The sequence below is a fragment of the Rhineura floridana genome, chromosome 4 (assembly GCF_030035675.1).
Source record: "Rhineura floridana isolate rRhiFlo1 chromosome 4, rRhiFlo1.hap2, whole genome shotgun sequence".
NCBI classification, from domain to species: domain Eukaryota; kingdom Metazoa; phylum Chordata; class Lepidosauria; order Squamata; family Rhineuridae; genus Rhineura; species Rhineura floridana.
This window is the reverse complement of record NC_084483.1, coordinates 92,862,406-92,876,078: the sequence shown is the minus strand read 5'-3', so window position 1 is coordinate 92,876,078 and position 13,673 is coordinate 92,862,406. Positions and strand designations below refer to the sequence as shown.

The window sequence follows — 13,673 nt, the reverse complement described above, 5'->3', positions numbered from 1 at the left end:
AAATGACCATAGATTTAGTGCAGTCAATTTCATTGGTACTTCATTAATTTCTAGGTTTTTGCATTCTTGTTTATCCAATGGCATCTCATATCAAATACATATGAAAGTGTGATTTCAAAGCACTATACCGCCACCTACCCACACTCTCAAATATTAATATCTTGTTTATATACAATTTATTGGTATAGGTAGTAAATTGTAATATCTATCCACATTGTGACCCTCTATAGGGCCCCACAGACTAATGTCTTTTTGTTTGTTTTGTTTTTTGCGGGTGCACTCAGCAACATGCTGTTGACACAATAATAGAGCATTATTCATGGATTTATAATGGACCTCCACATATTATTCTGTTTTATCAGTTATTCTACAGTGCTACCCCAATGTTACCATGCTATTGGCATGTGGCACTCTTGTGCCAGAGTGCAGGAATAAAACACGCCGGAACATATGAAAAGTTACAGGATTTCAGTGGGGGCTACAGGACATGCACTTATTGGAAACGAAACAGTGTGTTTGCCCCAATACCTTTCTAGGTGCAAACACTGTGGAACTGCCCCAGTACCACCATGCACACAAATCATCAATGCACAATAAAAAAGTACGTATGGAGGAGCCTATAGTATTGTTGACTCAATAACATTAGTACTGCACAAGGTTTGTCCCTTCCTCCCCCCAAAAAACATTTGGATGAAGGAAGAAAGACCGCAACAGTCCAATTTTATTATATACCTAAGCTTATCAGGTCAATCCTAGATGCACCAAAGCCTATTGATTGTAGTAGGTTTAGAAGCAGCTGAATACATATGATTTTTAGCTAAAGTGGAAATATCTCAGATTTCTTTGGAGAGGATTGAATTAATCTGGGGTACATGGAAAAGCACTCATAGAAATTTAGCAGAGACTTGTGCTCAATATATTTCATAATCATAATAATCATCCATGTTTACTCTGAGACTTGAGGGATCATCAACATTTATGTTCTTTCCTGTTTCTTTCCCCACTTCTGTCGAATACAGATGGTTGTGTACACACAAATGCAGGATCCTTTTTGAAGACATCCAGCTTTCCCCCTGGCTTTCTGCTGGTGCTGTACACTGTCCCCCTTTAACATCTATGCCTTTGGCCATGAGCACCTTTCTGGTTTGGAGGAATTCACATGTACAGTTCCATGGGTTGCCATCTAGATACAGGTATCTGAGACGAGGCAAATATTTGAAGAGACTATGATCTAGGGTGGAGACCTTGTTGTTCTGTAGATTTAAAACCTGTAGGAGCCTTAAATTAGTCAGTTCTTCCTCTTTAATTCTTTTTATGCTGTTTCCTTTCAGATCCAATCTGACTAGGGTATGTGGGAGTCTGAAGTAAAACAAATCATATTGTTTTATGTTTCCTATAGCATCTTTACACATGACAAATATTTTACAATACCTATCGCCTTTAGCCTCACAAGAAGCCTGTCATTAAGATGAGAAATAGTGACTTACTCAATGGCCACCCACTCAGCTTGATAATAGAACAGTGATTTGAAGCTGATTTCTTGCACATAAACTAGACTAGGGTGTAATTTGAGCAAGGGCTCATTAGGATTCCTATTTGGAACAGGGTGGATTAGAATGAATGGTTTCCCTGGAGGCATGAGTCCTAGTGCCTGTTTTTAGAAATCAGGCCACCAGACTGAAACAAATGGCATCTCTGCTGTTTACACGCTGATCTGTCCCAAACCACTATAAATTACTATTCATTCCTTACTGGATTCATATCCCACCATTCCATCACTGAGCTCATTAGTCCTTTCCCCACCTACAATGTTATTCTTGCAACAGGCCTGGGAGGCAGGTGAATCTGAGAATTTCAGAATGCCAGTGAACGTCATGGCTGAGTGGGGATCTGAACTTGGGTTTCTACAGTCTTATGCTGACCCTCTACCTGTTATACCACACTCTCTTTCACTTATCCCAGCCATTTCAGTATTTTGCAGTGGCCCAACTAGAGTTGTCTTATGATTGTTGCAGGTATGGAGAAGGGGAGTCTACTACAATCACTTACCTTAATGGTATAGAACTAAGTAGATTTTGTTCAAGTGCTAGATTAGACAGTAGCCTGCAGTTCTGAAGTGCCCCTTCTTCAAATGTAGTAACAATATTATTGTCAAGGAACAAATGCTTGAGGTCCTGTAGAGCCTGGAATTCTTGTGCTTTTATCATCTCAATCAGGTTATTGCTGCAGTCAACTTTCTGTAGTGTGGCTGGTAATCTGAGAGGTATTGTTCGGAGTTTGTTCCCAGACAGCTCCAGCCTAGTTAAACTCAAAAGAAACTGTGCACCATCAAGTGATGAAAGCTGATTTTCAGACAGGAAAAGCTCTGACAAGTTTGCCAATTGTGTCATATCTCCAAATGTTAGCATTGTAAGCTGGTTTCTCTCTAACTTCAGTGACAGCAAAGATTTCGGCAGATCTGAGGGGGTGCTTGTCAGGAAATTGCCATTTAAATTGAGAAACAGCAAATTGTGAAGAGATGTAAAAAAGCTTCCTGAGAAAGAGTGCAGCTTATTATTCTCCATGCTAAGATATTTTAGGTTGGGAAGGGAGGGGGCTCCGGACGCGGATTCCATATTATTTCCATCCAAAGTCAATCTTTGCAAGTTGCTAAGAGAGGAAAGAGTACTAAAAGAAAGAGCCAAAATCAAATTGCTTTGTATTTCAAGTACCCTTAATTTTTGTAAACCTTCAAAATCAGATTCATGGACAACACTTACTAAATTGTCACCAAGCTTCAGTACTTCAAGGCTTGCTGGGAGCGAGGTAGGTATGTGGCTTAGTTTATTTTTCCAAAGTTCCAGGGTCCTCAAGGCACCCAGGGTTTTGAAAGTGTTATTCTCCACTGATTCTGTCCTACTGCAGGTCAGGACAAATTCTTCAAGGGCAGACATTCTGCTGATATCAGTGATCTAAGGGACGAAAGCCACACCAAAATTATTTCTGGCAAAACTAATTCAATAATGCATCTAGTTCCATAGAATGGTCACACATTATCAGGAATATCATATATTGAAATCTCATTTAATGAATAGGAATCATGCAAGAGCAACAATATATGTAAGCACAATCCTGCCAAACTGGATTTTGCACATGTTCCATGGCAAGCTGGAGCTCTCTACAGCAGCCTTTCCCAACCGGTGTGCCTCCAGATGTTGTTGGACCACAACTCCCATCAGCCTCAGCCTTTGGCAATGCTGGCTGAGGCTGATGGGAGTTGTGGTCCAACAACATCTGGAGGCACACTGGTTGAGAAAGGCTGCTCTAGAGGTTTGGCCTGAAACAAACACAACACTTTTAATGCAGTCCTGGGCACACCTGAGAGTAAGAATCATTGAACTCAATTAAATTTACTTCTTAGTAAACACGCATATGATTACATTGGTGACATTAGTGGGACAGCACAATTATATAATAATGTTTACTGTGAAGTAAATATTAGTAAAGAATAAGTGGGCAAGATGGCAGTCCTGTATTTGTCTATTTCATATATTTGTACCTATTTGATTTGTACTGAAGATGGTATTTGTAATACAACTTTTTAAAAAAGAAATATTTGGAAGAGAAAAAACTCAGACTAAAAACTAAATGAAGTTACAGCTGTGACAAAGAATTGGTGAATGAAAAAAGGACAGTTCTCACAGATCCCACTTCTAGTATCTATGTTTCAGTGTGGTTGTGATTTTTTTATGCAGAGGACTTGGTGCAGAAAGGTAATAATGAATTATAAATGTAATGGTTATCAGGTTAACAGCAACAAAGAATTGCATTGGTTGGCAAGTGGAAAGATGGAGCTGGTCCTTGCTTAGACTACCAGTTAAAAAGACCTTGGCACACTTCCTATATGGTTAAGCTTCCCATCTAGTAAGATGGTACGGAACCATCAATACGGCTGCAATCCCATGTCCATTTACCTGGGAGTAAATGGGACTTACTTCTGAGTATAAGATTGCATGGTAAAGGCTAGGATATGTTATGAAAATTAAAATTACTGTGTGTCTTTAGTTAGCAATGAGTGTCTCTGTTGAACTTAGAAACGTCTATTCATGATCTAGCAGTAAGAAATTACTGAACTGAATCACTAAAAATGGAATTACTGATGCTTTTATAATATTGTGGATGATATCTAATATATGACAATACTGTTCTGTTGATAGTAGTGACCTGTTTTGAGTTGTAAAACCATTCTTTTTAAAATTACTTTACTTAATTTTGGCTAGATTGTGTGCTTTATTTGAAGTACCTTCATAAGTTATTTCAGAGATAGTTTCTGTTTTTTAGAGCACACAATAAAATGTTAGCACCATCTCATTATATTAACAGATTTTTAAGCAGACAGATCAAAGGAGCTTCTTTCTCTTTTTATGTAAAGGCACTCTCCACGTTTGTGTTGTCTAGTGGCTATCAGGTGAGTATTTGGCAAAATAGTCAATTACACTGACAAGAACCTTCAGTTTTCTTTTCTGGTCATGACATGCAAACACTATTTTCTTGCCCATGTTATTGTGGTTATATTTTATACTGATGAGCAGATCTATTTGTACAAGAACATTTATTGGTCTGTCTAATGTACAAGAACTACAAGTAAATTTTGGCTGCAATCAACAAATCTGTCTAGACATACCAGAACTACACTTGTCAGACACCTGGAGTCAGTTATGGCTTCCTATCAAGGGTACATTTGGTGGCAAACCCAAGGTTTGTTGCTATGTAATAAGCCTTAATTGTGGCTAATGTTCTGTATGAATGAGCACATACAACACACATGCAGTAATGGTTAATACTGGGAACTACCAAGCAACAGCAATTACTGAGCTAATTTTTATTTTATTTTATTTTTTAGCCTGCATGGGCCCAAAGAGGATGGCTGACAAGGCAAAGCTAATCAGTGCTTCATATTCCAGATTTACTCTGGGCAGCACAACTCTTCAGTGGGAGGTATAGTGACAGCATATTATCTGCTGTCTGGAGGTATTTTAAAAAAGAAACTGAAGCTCTAGATAATTTTGAGCAATCCTAGAGGCTCAGACCTGCCAAATTATCATAAGCTCTGTTCTGTTAAGCCTATATCCTTAGATGCCGGTTGTGATGGAAGAAGGGAAATCTGTGCATGTTAAAGGTAGTATTGGTTTGATTGTTACCTTACATTTTCCCATCACTAGCTCTTACAAACTCTGGCTCAATATGGTAACATCCCCCACAAAAAAGATATTATACTTCCAAAATAGTACATATTATTGCAGGGACCATGTATATTGCTCCAAAGCATTCTGTCTAAGCTGGATAATTCAATGGCATAGTTCAAACTGCAATCCTAAACACATTTACTAGGGCTCAAATTACACTGATCTCAATGGGTTTCACCTCTGAACAAATATATTTATAACCAGGCTGTATAAATAAGAAATACTGGCATCAAGAAACTGCCTACTCAGGTGTAGTCCCAATAAGATAAAGACAATACTAGACTCAACACACAGAGGGCTGCATAAAAGTAAGGGCAATTGACCATACAATAAGGTTGTTCTTACAGTGGTCCCTTCAACAATGGTTTGATCTGCAAACTACAGCAAGTAGCTGTTGGTGATATTTATTTATTATTTAATTTGTATCCCGCCCTTCCTCCCAGCAGGAGCCCAGGGCGGCAAACAAAATGCTAAAAACACATTAAAACATCATAAAAACGTATCTTAAAATAAATTAAAACAAAACAGTGTTAAAAACGTTTTAAAAAACAACTTTTAAAAAGGGTTAAAAACTTTATTAAAAAACATATTAAGCAATTCTAACACAGACGCAGACTGGGATAGGTCTCAACCTAAAAGCCTTGTCGGAAGAAGAAAGTCATAGCAGAGCTTTCACTCTGTAAAAGCTAGATCTGCATATCAAAACTGTTAAAGACACAAGAGTAGGCCAAGCAGTTCTTTTTCCTGGGAATTTGGCAACAATGTCACAGCAAACCACCAATACCATTCATTGACCTTGTACAAAAAAAAGGTTTTCTTTACACATGCTCAGATAAACTGGATTTGTTTCTCTCAATGGTAATGGAAAACTGTGATGTCATCATACATTTCATAATATTATGAATGATAGTATATGACTTTCTGATGCTAGAACTGAAGTGTTATGAGTTGAATGCATTATTTTTAATTCCTTATTTGCCCAGGTATTTGTGGGTTACTGATGACAAACCTTGAGAGATTGTCTGGGTATTGTGGTTATTGTTTGTGTTTTACCTCTCTGTTTGTTCATGTGCATTTACTTATCTTGTTTAATGTTGAGGAGATCCAGGTTCAAATCTCCATTCAAATAGAAAAAAAGGTGGAAGGCATACAATGAAATACAAAAAAAAGGAGGGGTGTAAACCCAGAATGCCAAAGAAGGGAGTTTCAAAATGTTTATTATATATCTTCTATGAAGAAATGGCTTGTAGTATAAAATGCCCAAGGCGTTTCAGCCCATCAAGGGCTTTCATCAGGGGCTACAATCCAACAGAAAAACATCATCAGGACAAACATATCTTAGGACAGACGTATATTAGGTTCATAATAACTATTAAAATCCCTTACATTATATTGTTGGAACTCATGCTTTTTTAATAAAAAATCCTGTTAGGAAATACACATGCAATTGACCCATATATACACAGCAATAAAAATGTAGATACATGGATGTATAAATATAAATATAAACCCACATAATACATGTGATTCTATGAAAATCATCTAAAAGCTGCAAAACAGCAGAATTACTCACATTATAGTTGCTAAAAACTCTATATGCGCCAAAAGTGTAAAATTTCAATGCTGCAGCAATCAAATAAATTCTTGAATGATTTTTACAGGCAAAAGGAAACATATATATAGCCTTATGCTGGACTATTTACACCAATCACGAAAACCAGGAGGATAATTGATTTGACCTTTAGATGTAAAATTGAGTACACCTTATTTCAGTGGGGGCTACAGGACATGCACTTATTGGAAACGAAACAGTGTGTTTGCCCCAATACCTTTCTAGGTGCAAACACTGTGGAACTGCCCCAGTACCACCATGCACACAAATCATCAATGCACAATAAAAAAGTACGTATGGAGGAGCCTATAGTATTGTTGACTCAATAACATTAGTACTGCACAAGGTTTGTCCCTTCCTCCCCCCAAAAAACATTTGGATGAAGGAAGAAAGACCGCAACAGTCCAATTTTATTATATACCTAAGCTTATCAGGTCAATCCTAGATGCACCAAAGCCTATTGATTGTAGCAGGTTTAGAAGCAGCTGAATACATATGATTTTTAGCTAAAGTGGAAATATCTCAGATTTCTTTGGAGAGGATTGAATTAATCTGGGGTACATGGAAAAGCACTCATAGAAATTTAGCAGAGACTTGTGCTCAATATATTTCATAATCATAATAATCATCCATGTTTACTCTGAGACTTGAGGGATCATCAACATTTATGTTCTTTCCTGTTTCTTTCCCCACTTCTGTCGAATACAGATGGTTGTGTACACACAAATGCAGGATCCTTTTTGAAGACATCCAGCTTTCCCCCTGACTTTCTGCTGGTGCTGTACACTGTCCCCCTTTAACATCTATGCCTTTGGCCATGAGCACCTTTCTGGTTTGGAGGAATTCACATGTACAGTTCCATAGGTTGCCATCCAGATACAGGTATCTGAGACGAGGCAAATATTTGAAGAGACTATGATCTAGGGTGGAGACCTTGTTGTTCCGTAGATTTAAAACCTGTAGGAGCCTTAAATTAGTCAGTTCTTCCTCTTTAATTCTTTTTATGCTGTTTCCTTTCAGATCCAATCTGGCTAGGGTATGTGGGAGTCTGAAGTAAAACAAATCATATTGTTTTATGTTTCCTATAGCATCTTTACACATGACAAATATTTTACAATACCTATCGCCTTTAGCCTCACAAGAAGCCTGTCATTAAGATGAGAAATAGTGACTTACTCAATGGCCACCCACTCAGCTTGATAATAGAACAGTGATTTGAAGCTGATTTCTTGCACATAAACTAGACTAGGGTGTAATTTGAGCAAGGGCTCATTAGGATTCCTATTTGGAACAGGGTGGATTAGAATGAATGGTTTCCCTGGAGGCATGAGTTCTAGTGCCTGTTTTTAGAAATCAGGCCACCAGACTGAAACAAATGGCATCTCTGCTGTTTACACGCTGATCTGTCCCAAACCACTATAAATTACTATTCATTCCTTACTGGATTCATATCCCACCATTCCATCACTGAGCTCATTAGTCCTTTCCCCACCTACAATGTTATTCTTGCAACAGGCCTGGGAGGCAGGTGAATCTGAGAGTTTCAGAATGCCAGTGAACGTCATGGCTGAGTGGGGATCTGAACTTGGGTTTCTACAGTCTTATGCTGACCCTCTACCTGTTATACCACACTCTCTTTCACTTATCCCAGCCATTTCAGTATTTTGCAGTGGCCCAACTAGAGTTGTCTTATGATTGTTGCAGGTATGGAGAAGGGGAGTCTACTACAATCACTTACCTTAATGGTATAGAACTAAGTAGATTTTGTTCAAGTGCTAGATTAGACAGTAGCCTGCAGTTCTGAAGTGCCCCTTCTTCAAATGTAGTAACAATATTATTGTCAAGGAACAAATGCTTGAGGTCCTGTAGAGCCTGGAATTCTTGTGCTTTTATCATCTCAATCAGGTTATTGCTGCAGTCAACTTTCTGTAGTGTGGCTGGTAATCTGAGAGGTATTGTTCGGAGTTTGTTCCCAGACAGCTCCAGCCTAGTTAAACTCAAAAGAAACTGTGCACCATCAAGTGATGAAAGCTGATTTTCAGACAGGAAAAGCTCTGACAAGTTTGCCAATTGTGTCATATCTCCAAATGTTAGCATTGTAAGCTGGTTTCTCTCTAACTTCAGTGACAGCAAAGATTTCGGCAGATCTGAGGGGGTGCTTGTCAGGAAATTGCCATTTAAATTGAGAAACAGCAAATTGTGAAGAGATGTAAAAAAGCTTCCTGAGAAAGAGTGCAGCTTATTATTCTCCATGCTAAGATATTTTAGGTTGGAAAGGGAGGGGGCTCCGGATGCGGATTCCATATTATTTCCATCCAAAGTCAAACTTTGCAAGTTGCTAAGAGAGGAAAGAGTACTAAAAGAAAGAGCCAAAATCAAATTGCTTTGTATTTCAAGTACCCTTAATTTTTGTAAACCTTCAAAATCAGATTCATGGACAACACTTATTAAATTGTCACCAAGCTTCAGTACTTCAAGGCTTGCTGGGAGCGAGGTAGGTATGTGGCTTAGTTTATTTTTCCAAAGTTCCAGGGTCCTCAAGGCACCCAGGGTTTTGAAAGTGTTATTCTCCACTGATTCTGTCCTACTGCAGGTCAGGACAAATTCTTCAAGGGCAGACATTCTGCTGATATCAGTGATCTAAGGGACGAAAGCCACACCAAAATTATTTCTGGCAAAACTAATTCAATAATGCATCTAGTTCCATAGAATGGTCACACATTATCAGGAATATCATATATTGAAATCTCATTTAATGAATAGGAATCATGCAAGAGCAACAATATATGTAAGCACAATCCTGCCAAACTGGATTTTGCACATGTTCCATGGCAAGCTGGAGCTCTCTACAGCAGCCTTTCCCAACCGGTGTGCCTCCAGATGTTGTTGGACCACAACTCACATCAGCCTCAGCCTTTGGCAATGCTGGCTGAGGCTGATGGGAGTTGTGGTCCAACAACATCTGGAGGCACACTGGTTGAGAAAGGCTGCTCTAGAGGTTTGGCCTGAAACAAACACAACACTTTTAATGCAGTCCTGGGCACACCTGAGAGTAAGAATCATTGAACTCAATTAAATTTACTTCTTAGTAAACACGCATATGATTACATTGGTGACATTAGTGGGACAGCACAATTATATAATAATGTTTACTGTGAAGTAAATATTAGTAAGGAATAAGTGGGCAAGATGGCAGTCCTGTATTTGTCTATTTCATATATTTGTACCTATTTGATTTGTACTGAAGATGGTATTTGTAATACAACTTTTTAAAAAAGAAATATTTGGAAGAGAAAAAACTCAGACTAAAAACTAAATGAAGTTACAGCTGTGACAAAGAATTGGTGAATGAAAAAAGGACAGTTCTCACAGATCCCACTTCTAGTATCTATGTTTCAGTGTGGTTGTGATTTTTTTATGCAGAGGACTTGGTGCAGAAAGGTAATAATGAATTATAAATGTAATGGTTATCAGGTTAACAGCAACAAAGAATTGCATTGGTTGGCAAGTGGAAAGATGGAGCTGGTCCTTGCTTAGACTACCAGTTAAAAAGACCTTGGCACACTTCCTATATGGTTAAGCTTCCCATCTAGTAAGATGGTATGGAACCATCAATACGGCTGCAATCCCATGTCCATTTACCTGGGAGTAAATGGGACTTACTTCTGAGTATAAGATTGCATGGTAAAGACTAGGATATGTTATGAAAATTAAAATTACTGTGTGTCTTTAGTTAGCAATGAATGTCTCTGTTGAACTTAGAAACGTCTATTCATGATCTAGCAGTAAGAAATTACTGAACTGAATCACTAAAAATGGAATTACTGATGCTTTTATAATATTGTGGATGATATCTAATATATGACAATACTGTTCTGTTGATAGTAGTGACCTGTTTTGAGTTGTAAAACCATTCTTTTTAAAATTACTTTACTTAATTTTGGCTAGATTGTGTGCTTTATTTGAAGTACCTTCATAAGTTATTTCAGAGATAGTTTCTGTTTTTTAGAGCACACAATAAAATGTTAGCACCATCTCATTATATTAACAGATTTTTAAGCAGACAGATCAAAGGAGCTTCTTTCTCTTTTTATGTAAAGGCACTCTCCACGTTTGTGTTGTCTAGTGGCTATCAGGTGAGTATTTGGCAAAATAGTTAATTACACTGACAAGAACCTTCAGTTTTCTTTTCTGGTCATGACATGCAAACACTATTTTCTTGCCCATGTTATTGTGGTTATATTTTATACTGATGAGCAGATCTATTTGTACAAGAACATTTATTGGTCTGTCTAATGTACAAGAACTACAAGTAAATTTTGGCTGCAATCAACAAATCTGTCTAGACATACCAGAACTACACTTGTCAGACACCTGGAGTCAGTCATGGCTTCCTATCAAGGGTACATTTGGTGGCAAACCCAAGGTTTGTTGCTATGTAATAAGCCTTAATTGTGGCTAATGTTCTGTATGAATGAGCACATACAACACACATGCAGTAATGGTTAATACTGGGAACTACCAAGCAACAGCAATTACTGAGCTAATTTTTATTTTATTTTATTTTTTAGCCTGCATGGGCCCAAAGAGGATGGCTGACAAGGCAAAGCTAATCAGTGCTTCATATTCCAGATTTACTCTGGGCAGCACAACTCTTCAGTGGGTGGTATAGTGACAGCATATTATCTGCTGTCTGAAGGTATTTTAAAAAAGAAACTGAAGCTCTAGATAATTTTGAGCAATCCTAGAGGCTCAGACCTGCCAAATTATCATAAGCTCTGTTCTGTTAAGCCTATATCCTTAGATGCCGGTTGTGATGGAAGAAGGGAAATCTGTGCATGTTAAAGGTAGTATTGGTTTGATTGTTACCTTACATTTTCCCATCACTAGCTCTTACAAACTCTGGCTCAATATGGTAACATCCCCCACAAAAAAGATATTATACTTCCAAAATAGTAGATATTATTGCAGGGACCATGTATATTGCTCCAAAGCATTCTGTCTAAGCTGGATAATTCAATGGCATAGTTCAAACTGCAATCCTAAACACATTTACTAGGGCTCAAATTACACTGATCTCAATGGGTTTCACCTCTGAACAAATATATTTATAACCAGGCTGTATAAATAAGAAATACTGGCATCAAGAAACTGCCTACTCAGGTGTAGTCCCAATAAGATAAAGACAATACTAGACTCAACACACAGAGGGCTGCATAAAAGTAAGGGCAATTGACCATACAATAAGGTTGTTCTTACAGCGGTCCCTTCAACAATGGTTTGATCTGCAAACTACAGCAAGTAGCTGTTGGTGATATTTATTTATTATTTAATTTGTATCCCGCCCTTCCTCCCAGCAGGAGCCCAGGGCGGCAAACAAAATGCTAAAAACACATTAAAACATCATAAAAACGTATCTTAAAATAAATTAAAACAAAACAGTGTTAAAAACGTTTTAAAAAACAACTTTTAAAAAGGGTTAAAAACTTTATTAAAAAACATATTAAGCAATTCTAACACAGACGCAGACTGGGATAGGTCTCAACCTAAAAGCCTTGTCGGAAGAAGAAAGTCATAGCAGAGCTTTCACTCTGTAAAAGCTAGATCTGCATATCAAAACTGTTAAAGACACAAGAGTAGGCCAAGCAGTTCTTTTTCCTGGGAATTTGGCAACAATGTCACAGCAAACCACCAATACCATTCATTGACCTTGTACAAAAAAAAGGTTTTCTTTACACATGCTCAGATAAACTGGATTTGTTTCTCTCAATGGTAATGGAAAACTGTGATGTCATCATACATTTCATAATATTATGAATGATAGTATATGACTTTCTGATGCTAGAACTGAAGTGTTATGAGTTGAATGCATTATTTTTAATTCCTTATTTGCCCAGGTATTTGTGGGTTACTGATGACAAACCTTGAGAGATTGTCTGGGTATTGCAGTTATTGTTTGTGTTTTACCTCTCTGTTTGTTCATGTGCATTTACTTATCTTGTTTAATGTTGAGGAGATCCAGGTTCAAATCTCCATTCAAATAGAAAAAAAGGTGGAAGGCATACAATGAAATACAAAAAAAAGGAGGGGTGTAAACCCAGAATGCCAAAGAAGGGAGTTTCAAAATGTTTATTATATATCTTCTATGAAGAAATGGCTTGTAGTATAAAATGCCCAAGGCGTTTCAGCCCATCAAGGGCTTTCATCAGGGGCTACAATCCAACAGAAAAACATCATCAGGACAAACATATCTTAGGACAGACGTATATTAGGTTCATAATAACTGTTAAAATCCCTTACATTATATTGTTGGAACTCATGCTTTTTTAATAAAAAATCCTGTTAGGAAATACACATGCAATTGACCCATATATACACAGCAATAAAAATGTAGATACATGGATGTATAAATATAAATATAAACCCACATAATACATGTGATTCTATGAAAATCATCTAAAAGCTGCAAAACAGCAGAATTACTCACATTATAGTTGCTAAAAACTCTATATGCGCCAAAAGTGTAAAATTTCAATGCTGCAGCAATCAAATAAATTCTTGAATGATTTTTACAGGCAAAAGGAAACATATATATAGCCTTATGCTGGACTATTTACACCAATCACGAAAACCAGGAGGATAATTGATTTGACCTTTAGATGTAAAATTGAGTACACCTTATTTCAGTGGGGGCTACAGGACATGCACTTATTGGAAACGAAACAGTGTGTTTGCCCCAATACCTTTCTAGGTGCAAACACTGTGGAACTGCCCCAGTACCACCATGCACACAAATCATCAATGCACAATAAAAAAGTACGTATGGAGGAGCCTAT

The 13,673-nt window shown here is 37.6% G+C and overlaps 2 protein-coding genes across 2 annotated transcripts; both read right to left on the bottom strand.

The window, feature by feature from the left end:
- Window positions 1–911: 911 nt before the first annotated feature.
- On the bottom strand, window positions 912–4,538 carry LOC133384161 (nephrocan-like). Its single transcript, XM_061626082.1, has 3 exons — window positions 4,476–4,538; window positions 2,050–2,951; window positions 912–1,359 (listed from the first exon to the last, which is right to left on the bottom strand). Exons 1-3 carry the CDS (start codon window positions 4,536–4,538, stop codon window positions 912–914), a joined length of 1,413 nt encoding a protein of 470 aa, XP_061482066.1.
- Window positions 4,539–7,437: 2,899 nt separating this feature from the next.
- LOC133384160 (nephrocan-like) lies at window positions 7,438–11,064 on the bottom strand. The gene is made up of 3 exons (XM_061626081.1): window positions 11,002–11,064; window positions 8,576–9,477; window positions 7,438–7,885 (listed from the first exon to the last, which is right to left on the bottom strand). Exons 1-3 carry the CDS (start codon window positions 11,062–11,064, stop codon window positions 7,438–7,440), a joined length of 1,413 nt encoding a protein of 470 aa, XP_061482065.1.
- Between the last annotated feature and the right edge of the window lie 2,609 nt (window positions 11,065–13,673).

Coding starts and splice junctions, on each gene's coding strand:
- LOC133384160 (XM_061626081.1), bottom strand. CDS start 11,064: ATGGGCAAGAAAATAGTGTTTGCATGTCATGACCAGAAAAGAAAACTG. Junction 9,478..11,001: donor AACTGAAGGTTCTTGTCAGT/GTAATTAACTAT, acceptor TTCGTCCCTTAG/ATCACTGATATCAGCAGAAT. Junction 7,886..8,575: donor CTTAGTTCTATACCATTAAG/GTAAGTGATTGT, acceptor GTTTTACTTCAG/ACTCCCACATACCCTAGCCA.
- LOC133384161 (XM_061626082.1), bottom strand. CDS start 4,538: ATGGGCAAGAAAATAGTGTTTGCATGTCATGACCAGAAAAGAAAACTG. Junction 2,952..4,475: donor AACTGAAGGTTCTTGTCAGT/GTAATTGACTAT, acceptor TTCGTCCCTTAG/ATCACTGATATCAGCAGAAT. Junction 1,360..2,049: donor CTTAGTTCTATACCATTAAG/GTAAGTGATTGT, acceptor GTTTTACTTCAG/ACTCCCACATACCCTAGTCA.